Source organism: Heterodontus francisci, chromosome 5 (genome assembly GCF_036365525.1).
Source record: "Heterodontus francisci isolate sHetFra1 chromosome 5, sHetFra1.hap1, whole genome shotgun sequence".
NCBI lineage: Eukaryota > Metazoa > Chordata > Chondrichthyes > Heterodontiformes > Heterodontidae > Heterodontus > Heterodontus francisci.
Window position 1 is genome coordinate 71,886,659 of NC_090375.1, and position 26,604 is coordinate 71,913,262.

Here is a 26,604-nt window from a genome sequence, read left to right on the forward strand (position 1 = left end):
CAGATCTATGCCCAATTTGTCACTGGTTTTTGGCTTGTTGACCAAATTAATATCCCAAATGGTTTTACAATTTGGGGGCTACAGTGCAACATTGGCTGGCCAAAGATGGCTGAAGAGTTTGGATTTAAAAGTTTATTTAACCTGAAATATCTTTAAAAAAATAAATGCAGAACGCTATGCAGCTGTACTCACTTTCTTTGTTTTGTCCATTGCATTTAATATGGAAATATTCAAATCCTCCAGCGCTGCCAGTACATTCTCATACTCTCCTAAGTGTTGAGAAAAGTACTCTGAAAAAGATACATGGTTTTCGTTTAGACAAGGAGCCAGCATAGCACTGTAATCATTCCAGCCTTCTACCCCTGCACAAAAGCCATTAGTCTCAGTTCTGTTCCCATTGTAAATTACTTTACTGACAGCAGAACACTTCTACCTCAAAACAAACCATAGACTGCAGCTCAATCATTGTATAAAGGCATTTGCATTAGAAATATCAATGGTTCATTTTGTTCTGCTTTTTTTTATTTATATAAGTGTAAAAATGAAGTGAGAGGATAGCATGTGTCAATTCAATTTCTTATAGTTTAAGATTCAGCAGCAATAAATGCAACCATTATTTTTTCTGAATGTGGTAGAATAAAAACAGTTTGATTTTGTTCTGATGAAGGTTCGCAGACCTAAACGTTAACTCTGTTACTCTCGACACAGATGCTGCCAAGCCTGCTGAGTATTTCCAGCACTTTCTGTTCTCATATCAGAGTTCCAGCATCCGCAGTATCTTGCTGTTATTTTAGAATAAAAACAATGTTCTATTCCATACCCTTTGTCAATATATTTTAATCTTTTGCATTCTGCTATGGCAAAGAAATTGGGGACCATTTCAATCTGTTGACAGTATCATGAATATGGTTTAATAGGTGCTGCTGCTACAGAAGTAAGAATATAAGTAAGCATGGAAACACATTTGGCCAAATGACCTGTTGCTTTTACGGAGCAGATATAATCCTCTCCACCATGAACTCAACACTACCTGAGGAAAGGCTCTGCAAGCTTCTTCCTGCCCTGCCTAAAGGTAAATTAAGAAAGGCTCTGGTTATCTCAATGACTTTTCATCCTGGATAGTACATTATTGCTGTTATCCATAATTCACTCACATTTCCATTGCCCTCTTACCTATTTTAGAGTTTGTAGGTTCTACTGTTAGTGTCTGAATAGGTCCATCGACAGCACTTTCAAATATTGCCTCCCATTCAGATCATTCATGAACAGCTATTATATTCGTGCATTACGAAAGTGACTATACTTCAAAAATATTTAATTAGCTGTAAAGTGCTTTGGCATATCCTGAGGTAGTGAGAAGTGCGATATAAATGCAAATTTTTATATTCAGTTCAGGGGTTGAAAAGTCCTCATTTATACCATGATCTTTCCTCATCAGGATCGGAAAGCACTGCTTGATGAAAGTAGGTCCAACCATCTGCGCACTGTTGTGTTGCTTTAATTGTCAATTAGTTTGTAATATTTTTAAATCAAAGCCGTCGAGTGTCCTTTCTCTAATGACTGGTGGGGACAGTGGGTTAATACACTATTTTTTTCACCTCTAGAACTAGTGTTTAATACAACCCAGATGACTAGGATGACTTTAGGCTGGATTTTACCAAGCCCACGACGTAGGACTCCATGGCGGGGTGGGGTGGGGACGGGCGCCGAAAAATTGTTCCAGTAGACGCCCGCCTCGGAGGCTGATGCCGGGAGGGTCCGGCCCGATTCTCCCAGCGGTGGTGAAGCTCCGTGGTGGCCCGCCCAGCGCTGAGTGACGGGACCTCAATTTCCATATTTAAATCATTAAAATGAATTCATTTAAATATACATACGGGCAATCTTCCAGTCCCGTTGTGATTTTCAGCATGGCGGTCTGCACTCCCATGCCTTCAATTCCCCGTCTGGAGAAAGCAGGCGTGACACTGGGGGAGTGGGTGGGAAAGAGTTAAGATTTTCAGTGCAGTGGGTGGATGGAGTCAAATAAGCATCATCAGTGTAGGGGGTGGGGAGGGGTTAACTTTCAACTTTGTGAAGTCTGGGGGGGTGGGGTGGTGGGGGGAAGGTCAAAATTCAAAGGTAAGTGTTTTGGGGGGAAAGGGCAAATACTTACTGTAATATTTATTGGGGAGTTGGAAAGGGGCATTACAATTTTATTTTGTAAATTTTGGGGGGCATTCATGTTAAAAATTCACATTTGCCAGCAAGGCTAGCTGCCCTTTAAAAATGGCCCCAGCACCCGCACAGAGGCAGCTGACACCATTGCCGGTGACGGACAGCCTGCCCCCTCCAAGTGATTTGGGGGGTGGGCTGCCCAGTTATTTAAAGGAGCTGCCGTGCGGGAGGTCGTGGCGGCTCTTCGGCATGCAGCCCGCCATTTTTTGAGCTTGCCGCTGGGAACGACAACGGGCTCTTAAAATCCAGCCCTGCATTTTGACTAGTGTCATAGAGTTCTACTGTAAATGTTCTAAGCAAAATGTATTCGACAGTCTTAATCTTACTCTTACTGAGTCTAAGTTCATAAAGCAAGAATGAACACCCATTTATATCGACTCTTTCACAACCTCAGGATATGCTAAAACACTTCACAGCCAATGAAGTACGTCAGAAGGGCTAAATTTTATGAGCGCACTGCATCTTGCGGCGGTGTGCTTGAATCTCAGCAGCATACCTGCATTCATCGGCCAACGCAGAGCCCCCGCAATATTACACGCGGGTGCCCATTAAAACGGAGGGGGCGGAACACTGCCACCGATGACGTGGGGGGGGCAGCCACTGCGTCCCCAGCAACGACATCCGGCACCACTGCGCACCGAGGCCTTGCCACCGCCGGCAATATGCGGTGGGGCCTTCTCGGCATCATGGGTTGTGGCGGGGCTCTCATGCAAATATTTTACCACCCCCGCCACCCCCCCACCCCCCACTGCCCCCCGCCATGACGTCGAGGGGGTGATAAAATCCAGCCCGAAGTGTTGTTATTGTTGTATTGTAGTGAACATAAAAAGAGCCACCCATAATTTGGCCCAAATTAGAAGAAGTTGGTCGTCTCATACACACAGCACAAAAGAAAGATAGAAAGTGGCAATGCCATAAAGGTGAAAGAAGAGTTGCTGCACAAGTTTATGGTCAAGAAACATTCCACCGGGGATAACAGAAAATGAAAAGTAAAAGCAAAATACTGCAGATGCTGGCTATCTGAAATTAAAACAGAAAATGCTGGAGATACTCAGCAGGTCTGGCAGCAACTGTGGAAGGAGAAGCAGAGTTAATGGGCTGAATTTTACGCCACCCCAGCGGGTCGGACGGTGGCGGCATAAAATTGAGCAGGAGGCTCCGTGAGGCCTACCTGCTCCGCTCCCGCCTCCAGTGAACTTTACGGTGGTTGGGCGGGGGTGGGGGGGGGGTGGGATAGCGGAAACAGCCCGCCCACCCGAGACCAATCAAGGCCCATAAGTGGCCACTTAACGGCCACTTATAGGCCCTTGCCCACTTCCATGGGTTTGTGACCCGCGGCAAGCGTGCGTGCTGGGGACGTGAAAGGCTGCCCAACGATAGCTGCCGGCCTTTCTGCGCCCCGGATGGGGGGCCATGGCAGTCGGGCACAGGGTGCCCGATCTAGGGCTGCCCCCGCCCCCCAACCCGCCCCTGGGACACAAGACGCCCCCATGCTCTGAAACGGGCCCCCCATTTTACTTTTATCTTTAGTTATTTTTTCTTTTTTCTTTTATTTTTTGTGTTTATTTTATTTTAGTTTGTTCAGTTTTATTTTAGCCTTTGCTCCATGACCTTCTGGTCAGCTATTCTGTGACCTTGTCCGATCAATACCTTCTCTTTTGTTATCTCTTGCCCCACCCCCGCTTGACTTGCTTAAAATCTTTTACATTTCTTATATCTGCTAGTTCTGAAGAAGGGTCACCGACCTGAAACATTAACTCTGCTTCTCTCTCCACAGATGCTGCCAGACCTGCTGAGTTTTTCCAGCACTTTCTGTTTTTATTCTATACAATTGCAGCAAGACATCTTTACTCCTGTACTCAAAACCCTTTGTGATGAAGGCCAACATACCATTTGCCTACCTAATTGCTTGCTGCACCTGCATGCTAGCTTTACAATACATGAACAAGGACACCCAGGTCCCTTTGGACATCAACACTTCCCAACCTCTCACCATTTAAGAAACATTCTGTCTTTCTGTTTTTTCTACCAAAGTGCATAACTTCACACTTGTTCACATCATATTCCATCTGCCATGTTCTTGTCCATTCACTTAGCCTGTACAAGTCCCCAAGAAGCCTCCTTGCATCCCTCTCACAACTTACATTCCCATCTAGTTTTGTGTCATCAGCAAATTTGGAAATATTATATTTAGTCTCCATATCCAAATCATTGATATAGATTGTGATAAGCTGTGGCACCAGCACTAATCCTTGCAGTACCCCACTAGTAACAGCCTACCATCCTGAGAATGACCCATTCATTCCTACTTTCTGTTTTCTATCTGTTCACCAATTCTTAATCCATGCCAGTATATTACCCCCAATCGTATGTGCTCTAATTTTGTTTACTAACTTCCTGTGTGGGACCTTATCAAAAGCCTTCTGAAAATCCAAATACGCCACATACTGGGAAACTGATAAGTCATTCAAGAATTCCAATCCTTAATCCAACTCCTGTGCTTAGTTTAAAAAAAAAGATTTTGACACATGACAACTTATAAATGTGTCAGATTCTCAGGCTCCCCTCCTAGATCCTGAAGGAGGTTATCTTAATTAAATAATTGGGTGGGAAACAGGTGGGTTCAAATCAGATATCACATCCAGTTTTACACTGCATAAAATAAGACGCATTGCAAAGGAGGCAGTGGCCTTAACCTGCCCATTTCCCACCAGCTGGGTTAATTTAAAACAGGGTTGTCCAACCTTTTCAAGTCTGGGTGCCACATTACAATTTTAGTCTTACGTAGGGGCCGTTGAGACAATTTCGGAAAGATAAAGGCAATCAAAATTTATCTTACTATTAATCAAGACAACAAATGTCCATTTTTGTGAAGAAGCTTTAAATGAGAAGATTAATTTATTGACGTAGTTTCTCGTCACTATGTTGGACACTTGAGTTAGTGAGATACCTGGCATTTTTCTGCTTGCACAAGTAGTCAGTGTTTGCCTGCACATTTGTCACGATGCAGGTATTCCGGATAGATGTCCATCTGTCAGGAGTGATCTTGATCACTCTCTCTCTGTCTCTCTCTGCATCCATCCTGTGTTCCCCCCCCCCCTCTCTGTGTTTTCCCCCCTCTGTTTCCTGCCCTCTTTCTCTCTATCCCCCTCTCTCTGGCCCCACCTCTCTCTCTGTCGCCGCCTCTCTCGCCGTCCGTCTCTCTCTCTGTCCGTCACTCTCGATTAGATTAGATTAGAGATACAGCACTGAAACAGGCCCTTCGGCCCACCGAGTCTGTGCCAAACATCAACCACCCATTTATACTAATCCTACACTAATCCCATATTCCTACCAAACATCCCCACCTGTCCCTATATTTCCCTACCACCTACCTATACTAGTGACAATTTATAATGGCCAATTTACCTATCAACCTGCAAGTCTTTTGGCTTGTGGGAGGAAACCGGAGCACCCGGAGAAAACCCACGCAGACACAGGGACAACTTGCAAACTCCACACAGGCAGTACCCGGAATCGAACCCGGGTCCCTGGAGCTGTGAGGCTGCGGTGCTAACCACTGCGCCACTGTGCCGTCCATAACAGGGGGACTGTCCCAGTCTCTCTGTCTCCCCCTCTCTCTGACTCATCTCTCTCTCTTTCTCTCTGTCTCCCCCCTTTCTCTCTCTGTCTCCCCTCTCTTTCTCTCTCTGTTCCCTCCCTCTCTCTCTTTCCCCCACTTTCTCTCTCTGTCCTCCCTCTGTTTCCCTTGCTCTCTGCTAGCACCCTCCTTCTCCCTCTGACCCCCTCTCTCTGTTTCTGACCCCCCTCTCTCCCCTTTTCTCTCTGTCCCCCATCTCTCTCTATGCCTCCCTCTCTCTCTCTGTTTCCCCCTCACTCCCCTCTCTCTCTCTGTCTCTGTCTCTGTATCCCCTCTCTCTCTGTCTCCCCCCCCCCTTCTCTCTCTCTGTTCCCCCTCTTCATTTCTATGTTCCCCCTATCTCTCTTTCTGTCCCCCCCTCTCTGTCTCTGACCCCCCCTATCTCTCTGTCCCCTCCTTTCTTTCTCTCTATCCCCCCTCTCTCTCTCTCCCCCCTCTCTCTCCCCCCCACTCTCTCTCTCCTCTCTCTCTTTTCCCCCTGTTATGCCCAGGTGAGGCAAGGGTCTAGGGCTCCCCTCTCAGCCTTTTCCTGGTTTTGCCATAACAGGGTTTAATTTTTAAAACACTGTGTTTTCAGCTTCCCCTCTGTGAATCCTTGCTCACTGCTCTCTAATTGTAATGGCAAAGAATTCAACCAGACATGTTTTCTCAGATTTAAACAAGAAAGGTATAAGTTTATTAACCTTAAAACCTAATTCAGTTAAAACTACTAAAATATGAGACAGGACCATGCTAACATACATACACGATAAACATACATGCAAATAGACACAGAGGAGGAGAAAGAAGGGGAAAGGTTTGAAGTAATAGCTGGAGTTCAGTTACTGGTTTTGGATTGGAGGTAAATTCTTTGATTGAAGTTAAGTCTTGCAGTTCTCATTGGGGCTCAGCGCATACTTTTAAACTTGTTTCGTTGGTCTTCTGCCTTGAGGCTTAAGTTACTTCCATGGGCGGGGGTGGTGTGTGTGTGTGTGTGTGTGTGTGTGTGTGTGTGTGTGTGTGTGTGTGTGTGTGTGTGTGTGTGTGTGTGTGTGTGTGTGTGTGTGTGTGTGTGTGTGTGTGTGTGTGTGTGTGTGTGTGTGTGTGTGTGTGTGTGTTTTAAACAAAAGTTATTGGCTATCATGATCTAAGGCCATCATTGAAAAGTCAATGAGGCCATGGCAATGTAACATCCTGTCTACCATTGAAAGAAAAACAATATAAAAGAAGCTGTTAAGGTAACCTCATTATTGCAGACAAAGAAGGAATCTAACCGATCATGAAAGGAGAGCTACAGCCAAGGGAATCGGTCATCAGAAGCACAATGGCAGTCAAGGATGGAACTTGACACATCTTCAGAAGAATATCTCTTTTGTCAAAAAGGGAAATCAACCCATCGTTGGAAAAGTATCTGTTCTGTGCTCAGAACTAGATATTTAAAGGGAGCCCGAGCCATCGTCGGAAGAATATTTAAGGGAGCCAGGAGGTTATCTACAATCAACAGGAGTTTGCCACTCTGGAGTGATTGTATGAGCATTTACTTAGAATATATTTAGGTCTTGTATTGCTCGAGCATTGTACTGCCTGGTAGACTCTCTTTGAAACATATAACTCTGTGTGTGTGTGCATGTTTTTGTGGGGGCAATTGGATGCTGTCCCCCAGGTCAGATTTGGAGGCCGGGAGAGCATTTAATCGTTGGGCTGGTGACAGGGGTGGGGGGGGGGGGTGTTGGGGGTGAACAGCCTTCCCACCCTACTGCCAATTATGGGCCTTATCCCACTGCCACAGGTATTAGCCCAGCGGTGGGCGGGCCTGTCGCCGCATGAGGAGCATGCCAAACATACCCATGCCAGTTGCTTGCCGGCTCCAGGGAGGGGGGGGGGGGCGGGGGGTGGAGGCGGTGGGGTCCCTTGTTAAAAGGCACTTGATGCCTGATCGAGGGACCCAGCATCGGGAAGGGGATGTCCACTGTGAGCAACATCACTGCCCTTGCTGCCAACCGCCCTACACCACCCTCCCCCATGACTCCCACTTCGTGAAAGCCCTCTCGCCCTGATTTACTTGTGGCCTGGGTTCAGCACTTCTGGTGAGTCCAATACCTGCAGCAGCCACCGCCTCCATGGTGGCGCTGCTCAGTTAAAGAGCTGCCAGCTTCTGATTGGCCAACTGCTCTCAGCGGGCAGGACTTTCATTGCTAGGGTCCTTAATCCTGGGGAAGGCCCCCCGCTGTCCACTTAAGTGCCTGATTGGCATGCAATCTGCTGAGCTTTCCTCACAGGAAGCAATGTGGGGCTCTCGCCCACGCTTTAGCCAGTGGTCGAGATCCCTGTTTCCATGATGAATTCCCAGCCTGTGTGTATGACTTGGTGCAAACTCCGTGGTCTTCTTTGAATCTGCTTATAACATTTATTGTAGGTGGTACATATTCCATGATAAAATAGAATTTTGTATTGTATGTCTGATCTAATAGAGCTTAATATTTAATTCAGATATTTGAGTGTGTTCTCATTATTTTTCGTAATTCTCATGTCCAAACCGTAGAGTAACCTATTAAACGTACATCCTGCAAAGCAGGAAGACGGGTCCCTGTTTAATACCTCATTCAAAAGATTCAGCTGCAAAATTCAATGCTACAGGTACCGCCTCAGGTCCAAAATGGCATCCACGACATGTGCACACACCTTTGATACAGACCATGTTGTGAAAAGGTTATTAGAGTGGGTGCTTGGCACATGTGCTGGAAGTAGCAGAGGAGGCAGATTGTGATGTCACTCAGTGTGTAATGCTCATTTGATCCTAGCAGTGCAATTTACATGCATTCAGCAGCATGAAGGATCCCCCACCAGCACTACTTAAAGCGATCATCAACCACTTTCAGGTTAGTTGTTGATTGATTTGTCCTCGCTGTTGCTGAGTTCATAGAAGTGTTTGGAGGTTTGTATTGCTACTTCAAGTTGTTGAAGCCTACAGGGAGTGGTGTGGCATGTACCGAAGGAATTTGTCCTGATTTCAAGGATTCTGCACAAGCCACTTGCTCCCAGATATGGGTGCAGTTCGTAAGCATTCCTCTTGGACTACAGCATAACAGAGAGAATGAGCAGAAGTGACACAGAGCAAGGCAAGCTGCTAAAAGAGGGAGGAGGAGTAGAGGGAGTAGGGCTCCCAGCAGGAGGCCTTATTAACCCAGGGTTCTCAAAGAGCAATGCCCCTACCTTAATCTCAGTGAGGAATAATGCTTGTAATGTTTCTGTTTCACTGACGAGGTGCTCATTGAAATCTGCAAACTATTGCAGGCAAACCTACAACCTCAGAGTAGGGCAAGGACAACACTGTCAGTGGCTGCAAAGGTGGCTGTGGCTGAGTTTTTTCAGGCTCCTTCCAGGATGGAGCAGGCGATACTTCCAACATCTGGCTGTTTGCCATCCACTATTGCATAAGGGAGGTCACTTAGGCTCTTCATGCAAGGAGAGACAACTACATTTCATTTTCTCTTGCCAGAGAGAAGCAGGCAGAGCGAGCTTGCGGCTCTGCCACAGTAGCATTCTTCCCCATGGTGCAGGATGCCATTGACTACACTCAGGTTGCTCGACACCGCATGTAAATCCTGAGATCTAGTGCAACCGGGAGGTGTGCAACTCTCCCAATGTTCGGCTGGTGTGTGATTATACATAGTGCATCATATAGGTCATTGCTCAGTATTCTGCCAGCAGCTGTGATGCCTTCAATCTGCTGCAGTCTACTCTGCCAACAGCATTTGAGTCACCATGAGAAACCAGAAGGTGGCTACTGGGCAACAAGTGCTTTCCAACAAGGTGGCTCATGACTCCAGTGTGCCACCCATGCACAAGTGGGTGGTATGTACATAACCAGAAACATACTGCCACACAAAATATCATCAAGCAGACCTTTGGGGCTCATAACCAACACTTCTGCTGCTTGCATCACTCTGGAGGAGCCCGACAGAAATCTTCAGCGAGTGTCTCACAATTCGTCCTGGGCTGCTGCATCCCGCACAACTTCACTATCATCAGGACACAACACTTACCACCAGGTATATTGTGAGCAGCTATGGAGGAGTAAGAGGCGGAGGAGGAGGAGCAGGAAAAGGAGGAGCAAGGGAGGAGGCAACCAACATCCCTTTTCCGGCTGGGGGCTGTCCATGATTGGCTCATCCTACTGCAATGAATGCAACCCCAGTTCCCCATTCACCAACAGTCCCACACCTTTCCTTCCCTCTGTTACTGACCATCACAGTATCCCCTTGGCCACAATGCAAAAAGAGAATCCACCACAAAGCAAACACTTCAAACCAACTTTTAAATCAAACCATCTAATATCCCATACAAAAGTCAACGATTCACCCTTGTGCATTCCCTTATTCCTGCCTTTGGTGTGCCTTTGCCAGTCCTAGTGCTCCTATGCATTGCTACCCAGGTGACTGCAGATGGCTTTACCGGATGAGTTCGAGCAGCTCTAGGCCTAGAAGGCCCAGCTTTGGACTACACCACCTTGGAATGAGCGGCAGACAGATAACAGTAAGGGCATTGGCAGAGTGACAGTGGTGGGAGGACGAATGCGGTCATCCAGAGAGAAGACAGCAGGTTCCTGCTCAATGGAAGCACTGCAGTTCCCCAGTCATCCTAGTCATCTGTGGAGGCCAGATTACTAGACTGCTGTGAAACCCTGAAGGCTCCTTTGAACACTGGTATTCGCAACCAGGGTGGCAGCAGTCGAGCTTGCAGGACCTCAGTCTCAGCTTACACTGCAGCACTTTGAGGGCCTCTGCCTGTGATGGAATAGAAGCTAAGACACCGGTCATCAGATGCTGCATCATGACTGGGTCCACAAGTGTGTTAATGGAGTTGGCCACCTCTTCCATGCTGGGAAGGATGGGCCCCAAGCTCTATGCAAAGCCATGTACAAGGTTAATGCTGGACTCCTCCATGCTCCTTAACAGCGACCACAGGCTTTCTGGCAGGATTGCCAATGCACCAAGAATTTCTGTGTGCATATCAATCAGCCTTTTTCTGTACATCACCCCATCAAAGTTCGTATATGAGTCCTCTGCAGCAGAACTTGTGTGAGACTCTGCCCTCAGACAAGCTGGCACCTGTCCTACCCGTTCCCTCTGCATCAGCAATAGGCCACTCATGCCCCATGTCTCATCACACGCAGATCCTGCCTCTAAGCTACTTTTAAAATACACCCAGTGTCACTGTCTGATCTGGTGACTGTGAGTGTGAGATCATCAAATGGCATTTCTTTATCATCAGTCCTTGTAGCAACAAGTCCTGTCTTTACATTGAGGGTACCCTCCATCGCATTGTGTGGCACTACCACTGTGCTAAATGGGATAGATTTCCAACAGATCTAGCAAAACTGGGCATCCATGAGGCGGTTTGGGCCATCAGCAGCAGCACAATCTATAAGCTCATGGCCCGGCATATCCCCTACTCTACCATTACCATCAAGCCGCGGGATCAACCCTGGTTCAATGAAGAGTGCAGGAGAGCATTCCATGAGCAGCACCAGGCATATCTCAGCCTTGTGAAGCTACAACACAGGACTACTTGCGTGCCAAAATGCGTAAGCAGCATGCGATAGACAGAGCTAAGTGATCCCATAACCAACGGATCAGATCTAAGCTCTGCAGTCCTGCCATATCCAGTCGTGAATGGTGGTGGACAATTAAACAACTAACTGGAGGAGGTGGCTCCACAAATATCCCCATCCTCAATGATAGGGGAGCCCAGCACATCATTGCAAAAGATAAGGCTGAAGCAATCTTCAGCCACAAATGCCGAGTGGATAAACCATCTCAGCCTCCTCCTGAAGTCCCCAGCATCACAGATGCCATCTTTAGCCAATTCGATTCACTCCGCATGATAGCACATGTTGGCTGCTCGAGGAACTCCGGCTCAGGGTTGATGAGCTGGAGTCTGAGCTTCGGACACTGTGATACTTCAGGGAGGGGGAGAGTTACCTGGACACTGTGTTTCAGGAGACAGTCACACCCCTTAGATTAACTACCTTGAATTTGGCCAGTGGTCAGGGACAGGAGGGTGTGACTATGGGTGAGGCAGTTAGAGAGATCCAGGATGTAGTGTTGCAGGAGCCTCAGCCCTTGTCCTTGTCCAACAGGTTCAAGATTCTTGCTCCCTGTGTGGATGAGAGCAGGGACTGTAGGGAGGATGAGCAAACTGACCATAGCACTGTGGTACAGGGAGCCATTCAAGTGGGGGGAGAAAAGAGAAATGTAGTCATAATCAGGGATAGTTTAGTTAGGGGCATAGACACCGTTCTCTGTGGCCAGGATCGAGAGTCCCTAAGGTTGTGTTGCCTACCTGGTGCCAGGGTTCAGGATATCTCATCTGGGCTGCAGAGGAACTTGGAGTGGAAGGGAAAAGATCCAGTTGTCATGGTCCATGTAGGTACCAACGATACAGGTAGAACAAGGATAGAGGTTCTGCTGAGGGAATATGAGCAGCTAGGGGCTACATTAAAAAGCAGAACCAAAAAGGTAATAATCTCCGGATTACTACCTGAGCCACGAGCTAATTGGCACAGGGTCAATAACATTAAAGAGGTAAATGCGTGGCTCAAAGATTGGTGTGGGAGGAATGGGTTCGAATTCATGGGACATTGGCACCAGTACTGGGGAAGGAAGGAGCTGTTCCGATGGGACAGGCTCCACCTGAATCATGATGGGACCAGAGTCCTAGCGAATCACATAACTAGGGTTGTAGATAAGGCTTTAAACTAAATAGTGGGGGGGAGGGTTCAGTTGCATGGAAAATTAGGAAGTCAAAGTTAAAGGAGAAGGTAGGAGTTGAGGTTAGTGATGAGGCTGATTGTAACCAGAAAATAAAAGGAATCGACAGAATGTGTGAACGTCATATTGCACCAAGGAATTGTACAAGAGTACGGAAATTTGATAACAGAACAAACTTAAAAGCTTTGTATCTGAATGAACGAAGCATTCGGAATAAAATAAACGAGTTAACAGCGCAAATAGAGACGAATGGGTATGATTTAGTGGCGATTACTGAGACGTGGTTGCAGGGAAACCAGGTTTGGGAATTGAATATCCAAGGGTGCTCAGTATTTCGAAAGGATAGGCAGGAAGGAAAAGGAGGTGTAGCTTTGTTAGTAAAGGAAGAGATTAGTGCTGTGCTGAGAAACAATATAGGCACTGGAGATCAAGGCGTAAAATCAGTTTGGGTAGAAATAAGAAATAGCAAAGGAAAGAAGTCCCTGATGGGAGTAATCTATAGGTCCCCAAACAGTAGTTTTGCAGTGGGGCACAGTATAAACCAGGAAATACTGGGGGCTTATAAGAAAGGTACGGCAATAATCATGGGTGATTTTAAGATGCGTAGAGACTGGATTAATCAAATTGGCAAGGTGAGCCTCGAGAGAGAGTTCATTGAAGGTATGAGAGATTGTTTTTGGAGCAATATGTTGTGGAACCAATCAGGGATCAGTCTATTCTAGATTTGGTATTGTGTAATGAGGTGGGATTAATTAATGATCTCATAGTTAAGGATCCTCGAGGGAAGAGTGATCATAGCATGCTCGAATTTCAAATTCAGTTTGAGGGCAAGAAACTGGAGTCCCACACTAGCGTTATGGAGTTAAACAAAGGTAATTACATAGGCATGAGGACAGATTTGGCCCTTGTGGACTGGGCAGGAAAACTAAAAGGTAGGACAGTTGATGAGCAGTGGCAGATATTTAAGCAGATATTCAATTCCTCCCAACTAAAATATATTCCAGAGTGGAATAAATATTCTAAGAGGGGAAAAAACATCCATGGCTAAGCACGGAAGTTAAGGATAACATAAAGACAAAAACTAAGGCATACCATATTGCAAAGGCCAGTGGCAGGCTGGAAGATTGGGAAACTTTTAAAGAACACAACAAGGGGTTACTAAAAAAGAAGTGAAAAGAGCAAAGGTAAATTATGAAAGAAAACCAGCACAAAATATAAAAACGGATAGCAAAAGCTTCCATAAGTATATAAAAGGTAAGAAAGTAGCTAAAGTGAATGCTGGTCCTTTGGAGGATGAGACTGGGGAGTTAATAGAGGGGAACACAGAAATGGCGGAGACACTAAATCATCATTTTGCCTCAGTTTTCACGGTGAAGGACACTAGTACCATTCCAATAGTAACAGGTAATGCAGAGGTTATAGAAAGAGAGGAACTTAGTAAAATCATCATCACTCAGGAAAAAGTACTGAGCAAACTATTGGGATTGAAGGCAGACAAGTTCCCAGGACCTGATGGCCTACATCCTAGGGTCCTAAAGGAAGTGGCAGCGGAGATAGTGGATCCATTGGTTATAATATTCCAAAATTTCCTTGATGCGGGAAAGGTTCCAGTGGATTGGAAAAAAGTTAATATAACACTCTTATTCAAAAAGGGAGGGAGGCAGAAAGTAAAAAACTACAGACCAGTTAGTTTAACATCTGTCATTGGGCAATTGTTAGAATCCATTATTAAGAAAGTATTAACAGGACATTTAGAAAGTCAAAACGCAATCCATCAGAGTCAGCATGGTTTTATGAAGGGTAAATCGTGTTTGACTAATTTGCTAGAGGTCTTTGAAGCTGTAACAAGCAAAGTGGATAATGGGGATCCTGTAGATGTAGTATATCTGGACTTCCAGAAGGCATTTGATAAGGTGCTGCACAACAGGTTAATACACAAGGTAAGATCACACAGGGTTAGGGGCAATTTATTAGCTTGGATAGAGGATTGGCTAACCAACAGAAAACAGAGAGTCGGGATAAATGAATCTTTTTCTGGTTGGCAAGATCTAACTAGTGGGGTGCCACAGGGTTCGGTCTTCGGGCCCCAACTATTTACAATATATATGAATGACTTGGATGCAGGGATAGAAGGTACTATAGCCAAATTTGCAGATGACACTAAAATGGGTGGGATAGTAAGTTGCAATAAAGAAATAAGAAATTTACAAATGGATATGGATAGGTTAGGTGAATGGGCCAAAATTTGGCAGATGGAGTTTAACGTGGATAAGTGTGAGGTTATCCACTTTGGTCAGAAGAATAGAAAGGCAAATTATTATCTAAATGGAGAGAAACTTCAGAATGCTTCGTTGCAGAGGGATCTGCATGTCCTGGTGCATGAATCGCAGAAAGCTAGTATGCAGGTGCAGCAGGTAATAAGGAAGGCAAACGGAATTTTGCCATTTATTGCTAAAGGAATAGAGTATAAAAGTAGGGAAGTGTTGCTGCAACTGTACAAGGCATTAGTGAGACCGCACCTGCAGTATTGCATACAGTTTTGGTCCCCTTACTTGAGGAGGGATGTAGTTGCATTGGAGGCAGTTCAGAGGAGGTTCACGAGATTGATTCCAGGGATGAGGGGTTTGTCTTATGAAGAGAGATTGAGCATTTTGGCCTTTACTCTCTAGAGTTTAGAAGAATGAGAGGAGATATAATTGAGGTATATAAGATGATTAAGGGGATTGACAAAGTAGACATAGAGAGGATGTTTCCTCTTGTGGGGAAATCTAGAATGAGAGGTCATAGTTTTAAGATGAGGGGTAGCAGATTTAAAACAGAAATGAGGAGAAATTACTTCTCTCAAAGGGTCGTGAGTCTGTGGAATTCACTACTCCAGAGTGCGGTGGATGCCAAGACATTGAGTAAATTCAAGGAGGAGATAGACAGATTTTTAATTAGTTGAAGGGTTATGGAGAACGCGCAGGAAAGTGGAGTTGAGGCCGAGATGAGATTGTATTGAATGGCGGAGCAGGCTCGAGGGGCTGAATTGCCTATTCCTGCTCCTAGTTCTTATGACCTTATGACCTTAAAGGACTGCAGGCACTGGATACTGCAAAGGCTATGGGCCCTGACAATATTCTGGCAATAGTACTGAAGACCTGTGCTCCAGAGCTTTCCATGCCTCTAGCGAAGCTGTTCAGGTATCGCTACAACACTGGAATCTACCTGGCAATGTGAAAAATTGCCCAGGTATGTGTTGTACACAAAAAAGCAGGACAAGTCCAACCCAGCCAATTAATGTCCCATCAGTCTACTCTCGATCATCAGTAAAGTGATGGAAGGTGTCATCAACAGTGCTATCAAGCGGCACGTGCTTAGCAATAACCTGCTCAGTGATGCTCAGTTTGGCTTCCGCCAAGGCTACTCAGCTCCTGACCTCATTACAGCCTTTGTCCAAACATGGACAAAAGAGCTGAACTCAAGAGGTGAGGTGAGAGTGACTGCCCTTGACATCAAGGCAGAATTTGACCGAGTATGGCATTAAGGAGCCCTGGCAAAACTGGAGTCAATGGGAATCAGGGCATAACTCTCCTCTGGTTGGAGATGTACCTAGTATAAAGGAAGATGTTTGTGATTGTTGGAGGTCAATCATCTCAGCTCCAGGACATCACTGCAGGAGATCCTCAGGGTAGTGTCCTAGGCCCAACCGTCTTCAGCTGCTTCATCAATGACCTTCATTCAATCATAAAGTCAGAAGTGGGGATGTTCGCTGGTGTTTGCACAATGTTCAGCACCATTTGTGACTGCTCAGATACCAAAACAGTCCATGTAGAAATGCAGCAAGACCTGGATAATATCCAGACTTGGGGCTGAGAAATGGCAAGTAACATTCGCGCCGCACAGGTGTCAGGCAATGACTATCTCCAATAAGAGAGAATCTAACCATCTCCCCATGACATTCATAGAAACATAGAAACATAGAAAATAGGAGCAGGGGTAGGCCATTCGGCCCTTTGAGCCTGCTCTGCCATTCATTATGATCATGGCTGATCATCCAACTCAGTAACTTGTTCCCGCTTTTGCCCCATACCCTTTGATCCCTTTAGACCCAAGAGCTATATCTAACTCCTTCTTGAAAATATACAAAGTTTTGGTCTCAACTGCTTTCTGTGGTAGTGAATTCCACAGGCTCACCACTCTCTGGGTGAAGAAATCTCTCCTCATCTCAGTCCTGGAAGGTTTACCCCATATCCTTAGGCTTTGACCCCTGGTTATGGACTCCCCCACCATCAGGAACACCCTTCCTGCATCTAAACATCAAGTTTTGTCAGAATTTTATAGGTTTCTATGAGATCCCCCTTCACTCTTCTGAACACTAGCGAATATAATCCTAACCGACTCAATCTCTCCTCATACGTCAGGCATGCCATCCCAGGAATCAGTCTGGTAAACCTTCGCTGCACTCCCTCTGTAGCAGGAACATCCTTCCTCAGATAAGGAAACCAAAACTGCAGACAATATTCCAGGTGTGGCCTCACCAAGGCCCTGTATAATTGCAGCAAGACATCCCTGCTCCTGTACTCGAATCCACTTGCTATGAAGGCCAACATACTGTTTGCCTTTTTTACCACCTGTTGGACCTGCATGCTTACCTTCAGTGACTGGTGTATGAGAACACCCAGGTCTCGTTGGATATTCCCCTCTCTCAGTTCATAGCCGTTCAAATAATAATCTGCCTTCCTGTTTTTGCTACCAAAGAGGATAACCTCACATTCAATGGCATTACGATCACTGAATCCCCCATTAATATCCTGGGGGTTACCATTGACCAGAAACTGAACTGGAGTAGCCATATAAATATTATGGCTACAAGAGCAGGTCAGAGGCTAGGAATCCTGCGGCAGGTAACGCACCTCCTGACTCCCTAAAGCCTGTCCACTATCTACAAGGCACAAGTCAGGAGTGTGATGGAATACTGTTCACTTGCCTGGATGGGTGCAGCTCCAACAACAATCAAGAAGCTTAACACCATCCTAGACAAAGCAGCCCACTTGATTGGCACCCCATCCACAAACATTCACTTCCTCCACCACCCATGCACAGTACCAAAAGTATGTACCATCTACAAGATGCACTGCAGCAATGCACCAAGGCTCCTTAGACAGCACCTTCCAAACCCGTGTCCTCTACCAACTAGAAGGACAAGGGCAGCAGATGAAGGTGAACACCACCACCTGCAAGTTCCCCTCCAAGCCACACACCATCCTGACGTGGAACTATATTGCCATTCCTTCACTGTCGCTTGGCCAAAATCCTACAACTCCCTTCCTAACAGCACTGTGGGTTTACCTACCCCACATGGACTGCAGCGGTTCAAGAAGGCAGCTCACCACCACCTTCTCAAGGGCAGTTAGGGATGGGCAATAAATTCTGGCCCAGCCAGCGACACCCACATCCTGTGAATGAATAATAAAAAGTCCCTTCGTAAGTGGTACAGTTGGTATACAGTGGTTTTTGAATATGCATTCATTGTCCGTGACCACTTGTGTAAGGCCATTGGACATCTTACAGCAGGACATCCAGGTCCTTGGAGCTCTACTGCTAGCATTGACAACGACTGCTGTATGCTTCCACCGCTAGCAAAATAGCAGCCGGGGTGTGTAGGCAATGGATACAGCAGCCCTTGCCTCCCACTCGATTTTATGCCGCCCCACCCCCCAGCCCATTCCCGGGGAGTGTAAAATCCCAGCCATGAAGTTTATACACTGCCTGCATCAGAAGGAGCGGGTGTGGGTTAATCTCGCATCACCATCTCTACATCTGATTTCGGGAGATATCCGACTTTGCCCACAGCATCTTTAAAAAATCCTGCCTTCCCTCAACCACTACATTGATGTGTGAGCCTACACTCTGTGCTCATGCCTCTGGAGTAGGGCTTGAATTTACAAGCTTCTGATGAGAGTGCTACCACTGGAGCAAGGCTGACAGTTATTTCCCTTAAAATAGTAAAATTTCCCAAGGTGGTTCATGGGAGTCAGGGTAGGAGAGAACAAAGTTAAGGAAGTGACCAAAGGCATGGGTCAAAGACAGGCTTCGAAATTTGATCACCCTCAGAAACTGGCAGTGGCCCAGCTGAAAGTTATTCAGCCTTTTAAGCTGATGCTGAGAATTGGCCTGGGGAGAAAATAATGCTTCATGATTGCCAAGTTGATTTCTAAACACATACAAGTATCTGTACAAATCAATTATTTGGACGACATTGTGCTGAAAAAGTATGATCGGAAACCTAATAGAAAGAAAATCATCAATTGTACACTGACATTGGACAACTGGAACAGACACATAAATATTTCATGACTCTTGCCCCCGCTCAACTCTCTTGTAAATCAACTGTGTCCAGTTCCAGATGATTTTGGCAGGGAAAATAATATAAAACATAGATACAACTCCACAGAGGGTAGGATGATTCAGTTTTGGATTTAATTGTGCCTTTCAGCTCGGAAAATGTATTTTAAAATATCACATTGCTCTAAGTAGGAAATAAAACATTTAAGATTTTACATTACTGACAAAAAGAAAGCATACATCGCCTTGAAAATCTGTCTTTTTTCTGCATTTTACTTGGTGCTCTGTTGAGCATAGAAAATGGTGAAAGTGCAGCACTTACCACATATTTCTTCAATGTTGAGGTTGCTAAAATGGAAGCAAAGTAAAGATTATTAGTAATATTGCCGAACATTCCTGCCTTGTACATTTCTATTTTCATACATGGGTCATCTTTGAGATGAAAAGAACTATTAAATATTTATGGTATGGCACTATGCTTCATGGAGCATTGTCACATTTCCATTAAAAATGCACCCTGAGAATATATCTTTAAATTATTAATAAATTAGACTGTATCAATTCTTTGACATTTTAATTTAAAAATTATTTTGCAATTCGAGTTCTATTGGCACTGTATTTTCTCAATATAATTGCAAATCGTTATTAGAATTAAAAACAAAAAGTGCTGGAAATACTCAGCAGTTCTGGCAGCATCTGTGGAGAGAGAAACAGAGTTGATGTTTCAGGTCTGTGACCTTTCATCAGAACAGTATTAGAATTTATCAATTATTTCAGAGGCCACAGGAAAATGAAATAATTCTAGCCAAATTTAATGTAATGGGCAGTAAATTTCCAGATTGAAAATTTTGCAGAAGGTCTCAAAAGAATTAAGTTATTTGCTTTGGAGAAATTGCTTGTGAAAGTTGTGGATGATTCATTAGGATGTATGATGATTCATTCAGTTAAGGGTGAAGGAATTTATTGGTTTGCCAAATTGCTGTGTAGTCATGTCATCAACTCAAATGCTCCTTAATGAAGCCTGTTGACTTATTTTTCTGAGGGAAGTAAGTTTCATATTCAAGATGCAATCTCCTGGGAGACTACCTTTATGAAAATTATGCTGTGTTGCTGCATTTTCTTTTTCCAAATGCTGGTTTATATTGAACCATCTAGCTTTCTACCATGGCAAATATTTTCAAGACCATGTCGATAATAAAGTTGAATACGTTCTGCTGAAATGCAATACCAAGGCTACACAAAAGCTCTGTTGAGTGTAAACATGATTGATTGTTAAAACAATAATAATTATAACAATGATTTGATGTTATGAATAAGCCGGGACTGAAGATATAATACAATCAGTGCGACATTGTGGACGAGGTTTTCTTCTGCTAATCCACTCAAAATTGGGCAGTATAGCAAATAAATACAAAGGAAAATCAGTGCATTCTTGTCTCAATCTGCATTTTCCTATCCTCAATATTGAAGGAAAAGCTGCCAGCTGCCCTTCATCACTCTGCTGCATGACAGCAAGGAGGCAAATCCTGACAATCTTGCTGATTTCTCTATCGCAGTCCTCTGGAATAACTAGCCCATGGACTACCAGGAAAAGGATGGTAGATGTCCCGAGGACAGCACCAGAAAGCCTGCTGATGCCTCATTTGGAGGGTATGCAATAATAGTGGGCATCTCTCCCTCTCCTCAATTCCAAAAAGTTTACTTCATTTAAAGCCATAGCTCAGTCCAAAATCTAAATAAAAATGAATGCCCTTCCGTCTTTAAAGTTCTTCTGCCTCTTTTAAATAGCCTTTCTTCTTGTGCTGCGGCAGCAGTCCCATTGTAATTTTCTTTCCCACCATGGCTAGCTCCTCTTGATGTTACAGAGCACACCCTACATGAGTTATGACCCAGGGTCATGATTATTACAAAGTTGGGGTGGCAGTTCAACTGTCCTCTGGTGGAGAAGGGAAATACAACCCTATTTGTCCATAGGAAAATAGAAAAATCTGGAAGTACTGAGCAGGTTGTTCCACATCCATGGAGAGACCAGACAAGTTAATATTTCAGGAGTAGGCCCTTTTTCAGAAAAGTTTATTCATTATTGAGGTGTGTATATAAGATTTTGGTCAATATTTTTTCAGTCTGAGGTGGGTTACACACAACATAAAAATTGAGTAACAATAATATGAAGTGATTTAAAATTTACTTGACATTCTTTTTGCCCCGAAGTGACAGTATGTGAAAAACAGACCTGGGTTGTTTCTCTACGCTGTATTTTGTTAATATGGACATCTGAAGGAATCCAAATCCCTTGCTATTTTTAATGGCTTTTCACCATGATATGTCCAAAGTTAATATTTTAAAACTTAAAGTTGTCACTGAGGATTGAGCGACATCATGGAAAAATGGGACCAATATTCACTACCTGCTCACAGTAAAAGTTTTCTGTGAAATAAGTTGGGAAATCTCAACCTATTTGTTAGTCGGTATGAACCACTGTACAGAACTGCACATAATTCAATGCCAATTGTCATTAGATTGTCAGTAAAGGTAACAGGGTTGTGGTGGTGGGTGATTTTAACTTCCCCAATAGTGACTGGGACTCACTTAGTGCTAGGGGCTTGGATGGGGCAGAATTTGTGAGGAGCATCCAGGAGGGCTTCTCGAAACAGTATGTAGATAGTCCAACTAGGGATGGGGCCATTCTGGACCTGGTATTGGGGAATGAGCCCGGCCAGGTGGTTGAAGTTTCAGTGGGGGAACATTTCAGGAGCAGTGACCATAATTCCATAAGTTTTAAGGTACTTGTGGATAAGGATAAGAGTAGTCCTCGGGTGAAGGTGCTAAATTGGGGGAAGGCTAATTATAACAATATTAGGCAGGAACTGAAGAATTTAGATTGGGGGCGGCTGTTTGAGGGTAAATCAACATCTGACATGTGGGAGTTTTTCAAACGTCAGCTGATTAGAATCCAGGACCAGCATGTTCCTCTGAGGAAGAAAGACAAGTTTGGCAAGTTTCGGGAAGCTTGGATAACATGGGATATTGTGAGCCTCGTCAAAAAGAAAAAGGAAGCATTTGTAAGGGCTGGAAGGCTAGGAACAGATGAAGCACTTGAGGAATATAAAGACAGTAGGAAGGAACTTAAGCAAGGAATTAGGAGGGCTAAAAGGGGTCATGAAAAGTCATTGGCAAACAGGATTAAGGAAAATCCCAAGGCTTTTTATACGTATATAAAGAGCAAGAGGGTAACCAGGGAAAGGGTTGGCCCACTCAAGGACAGAGATGGGAATCTATGTGTGGAACCAGAGGAAATGGGCGAGGTGCTAAATGAGTACTTTGCATCAGTATTCACCAAAGAGAAGGACTTGGTGGATGATGAGCCTAGGGAAGGGAGTGCAGATAGTCTCAGTCATCTCATTATCAAAAAGGAGGAGGTGTTGGGTGGCTTTTTTTTTAGAGATACAGCACTGAAACAGGCCCTTCGGCCCACCGAGTCTGTGCCGACCATCAACCACCCATTTATACTAATCCTACACGAATCCCATATTCCTACCACATCCCCACCTGTCCCTATATTTCCCTACCACCTACCTATACTAGTAGCAATTTATAATGGCCAATTTACCTACCAACCTGGTAGGTAAAGCATGAAGGTAGATAAGTCCCCAGGGCCTGATGGGATCTACCCCAGAATACTGAGGGAGGCAAGGGAAGAAATTGCTGGGGCCAAGACAGAAATCTTTGCATCCTCATTGGCTACAGGTAAGGTCCCAGAGGACTGGAGAATAGCCAATGTTGTGCCTTTGTTTAAGAAGGGTGGCAAGGATAATCCAGGAAATTATAGGCTGGTGAGCCTTATGTCAGTGGTAGGGAAACTATTAGAGAGGATTATTCGGGACGGGATTTACTCCCATTTGGAAACAAACGAACCTATTAGCGAGAGACAGCATGGTTTTGTGAAGGGAAAGTCGTGTCTTACTAATTTGATTGAGTTTTTTGAGGAAGTGACGAAGATGATTGATGAAGGAAGGGCAGTGGATGTTATCTATATGGACTTTAGTAAAGCCTTTGACAAGGTCCCGTATGGCAGACTGGTACAAAAGGTGAAGTCACACGGGATCAGAGGTGAGCTGGCAAGATGGATACAGAACTGGCTCGGTCATAGAAGACAGAGGGTAGCAGTGGATGGGTGTTTTTCTGAATGGAGGGATGTGACTAGTGGTGTTCCGCAGGGATCAGTGCTGGGACCTTTGCTGTTTGTAGTATATATAAATGATTTGGAAGAAAATGTAGCTGGTCTGATTAGTAAGTTTGTGGACGACACAAAGGTTGGTGGAGTTGCGGATAATGATGAGGATTGTCAGAGGATATAGATCGGTTGGAGACTTGGGCGGAGAAATGGCAGATGGAGTTTAATCCGGACAAATGTGAGGTAATGCATTTTGGAAGGCCTAATGCAAGTGGGAGGTATACAGTAAATGGCAGAAGCCTGAGGAATATTGACAGGCAGAGAGATCTGGGCGTACATGTCCACAGGTCACTGAAAGTGGCAACGCAGGTGGATAAGGTAGTCAAGAAGGCATACGGCATGCTTGCCTTCATCAGTCGGGGCATAGAGTATAAAAATTGGCAAGTCATGTTGTAGCTGTACAGAACCTTAGTTCGGCCACACTTAGAATATTGCGTGCAATTCTGGTCGCCACACTACCAGAAGGACGTGGAGGCTTTGGAGAGGGTACAGAGGAGGTTTACCAGGATTTTGCCTGGTCTGGAGGGCATTAGCTATGAGGAGAGGTTGGAAAAACTCGGATTGTTTTCACTGGAACGACGGAGGTGGAGGGGCGACATGATAGAGGTTTACAAAGTTATGAGCGGCATGGACAGAGTGGATAGTCAGAAGCTTTTTCCCAGGGTGGAAGAGTCAGTTACTAGGGGACATAGGTTTAAGGTGCGAGGGGCAAAGTTTAGAGGGGATGTGCGAGGCAAGTTTTTTACACAGAGGGTGGTGAGTGCCTGGAACTTGCTGCCAGGGGAGGTGGTGGAAGCAGATACGATAGCGACGTTTAAGAAACATCTTGACAAATATATGAATAGGAAGGGAATAGAGGGACATGGGCCCCGGAAGTGCAGAAGGTGTTAGTTTCGGCAGGCATCAAGATCGGCGCAGGCTTGGAGGGCCGAATGGCCTGTTCCTGTGCTGTATTGTACTTTGTTCTTTGTTCTTTATTCTTTGTCAGTCTTACTTGAACACCACCAAGTTGGTTGGGGTAAGGAATGCAAGATTCATACTAAATTGGGAGACTTTTCTACAGTTGGTTAAAGATGTGATATTGTGGCAGAGTAGAGAAGTCACAAAATCAGAAAATGCAATCCAGGTACTGCATCACATGGTGGGGTAGGACTTCCACCCACCCTTTTGCCCTCATTTGTACACTCTCCGAAATCTCTGGGAAGGGGTCATATAACTAATAGAGATCGTGCCCTTGCCACTATCATTGCTACCAGACTACCCACCTTGCACACACAGAAGAATTTCAGAGTTGCACCGATATGGCTGAAAGCACTGGATACTGCGAAGGCTATGTACCCTGACAATATTCCAGCAATCCAACTTGTGCTCCAGAACTAGCCGCCCCCTCAAGCCAAGCTGTTCCAGTCCAGCTATAGCACTGTCATCTACCCAGCAATGTGAAAAATTGCCCATGTATGTCCTGTACACAAAAAGCAGGACAAATCCAACCCAGCCAATTACCGCCCTATCAATCGACTCCCGATCATCAGCAAAGTGATGGAAGGGGTTGTTGGACAGTGCTATCAAGCAATATTTGCTCAGCAATAAACCGTTCAATGATGCTCAGTTTGGGTTCTGCCAGGGACACTGAAGAGGGAGGTGGTGGTGTCGTAGTAATGTCACTGGACTATTAATCCAGAGCCCAGGCTAATGGTCTGCGTCATGGGTCATGGGTTTGAATCCCACGATGGCAGATAGTGATATTTGAATTCAATTAATAAATCTGGAATTTAAAAAAAACGAGTTTAATGGTTACCATGAAACCATTGTCGATTATTGTCAAAACCCATCTGGTTCACTAATGCTCTTTAGGAAAGGAAATCTGCCGTCCTTACCTGGTCTAGCCTACATGTGACTCCAGACACACAGGCAATGTGGTTGACTCTTAAATGCTCTCTGAAACGGCCTCACAAGCCACTCAGTTGTATCAAACAGCTAGCACTGTTGGTGCAACTACACCCCAAGGACAGCAGCGGTTCAAGAAGGCAGCTCACCATCACCTTCGCAAGGGCAATTAGGGATGGGTAATTAATGCAGGCCTAGCCAGTGACACCTACATCCCATGAACAAATTTAAAAAAAACTCAGTTTCTGACCTCATTACAGCCTTGGTCCAAACATGGACAAAAGAGCTGAACTCCAGAGGTGAGGTGAGAGTGACTGCCCTTCACATCAAGGCAGCATTTGACCAAGTATGGCATCAAGGAGCCCTAGCAGAACTGGAGCCAATGGGAATCAGGGGGAAAACTCTCTGCTGGTTGGAGTCATACCTAGCACAAAGGAAGATGGTTGTGGTTGTTGGAGGTCAATGTCCCAGGACATCACTGCAGGAGTTCCTCAGGGTAGTGTCCTGGGCCCAACCATTTTCAGCTGCTTCATCAATGACCTTCCCTCAATCATAAGGCCAGAGGTGGGGATGTTCATTGATGATTGCACAATGTTCAGCACCATTCGCAACTTCTCAGAAACTGAAGCAGCCCATGTCCATATGCAGCAAGACCTGGACAACATCCAGACTTAGGCTGATAAGTGGCAAGTAACATTCGTGCTACACAAGTGCCAGGCAATGACCATCTCAAACAAGAGAGAATCTAACCGACTCCCCTTGATGTTCAATGGCATTACCATTGCTGAATCCCTCATTATCAACATCCTGGGTCACCATAGACCAGAAACTGAACTGGATCAGCCACATGAATACTGTGGCTATAAGAGCAGCTCAGAGGCTGGAAATTCTGCGGCAAGTAACTCACCTCCTGTCTCCTCAATGCCTGTCCACCCAATGCCTGTCCAACGTCTACAAAGCACAAGTCAGGAGTGTGATGGAATACTCTCCACGCCTGGAGCGGTGCAGCTCCAACAACACTTAGGAAACTTGAACCATCCAGGACAAAGCAGCCCGCTTGATTGGCACCTCAATCACTACCTTCAACCTTCACTCCCTTCACCACTGACGCACAGTGACAGCAGAGTTTACCATATACAAGATGCACTGCCACAACTCACCAAGGCTCCCTCGACAGCAGCTTCCAAACCTGCGACCACTACCATCAAGAAGGACAAGGGCAGAAGATGCATGGGAACATCACCACCTGCAAGTTCGCCTCAAGCCACAAACCAACCTGACTTGGAACTATATCGTCGTTCCTGCATTGTCACTGGGTCAAAGAGAAGGGAAGGAGGCGGTGGCATAGTGATAATGTCACTGGACTTGTAATCCAGATCCTCAAGCTAACGCTCTGGGGACATGTGTTTGAATCCCACCATGGCAGATGGTGATATTTGAATTCAATTAATAAATCTGGAACTAAGAAGCTAGTCTAATGGCGACCATGAAATCATTGTTGTAAAAACCCATCTGGTTCACTAATGTTCTTCAGGGAAAGAAATCCGACA

The 26,604-nt window shown here is 45.2% G+C and overlaps 1 protein-coding gene across 1 annotated transcript in view; it reads right to left on the bottom strand.

The window, feature by feature from the left end:
* The window catches only part of necab1 (N-terminal EF-hand calcium binding protein 1), a 346,067-nt gene that overhangs the window by 206,738 nt on the left and 112,725 nt on the right, over nucleotides 1-26,604 (bottom strand). Inside the window, exons 4-5 of the mRNA XM_068030830.1 lie at nucleotides 19,256-19,281; nucleotides 193-290 (exon numbers count right to left, since the gene is read on the bottom strand). Of these exons, the coding sequence (XP_067886931.1) occupies nucleotides 193-290; nucleotides 19,256-19,281 (124 nt within the window). The remainder of the gene's footprint in view (nucleotides 1-192; nucleotides 291-19,255; nucleotides 19,282-26,604) is intronic.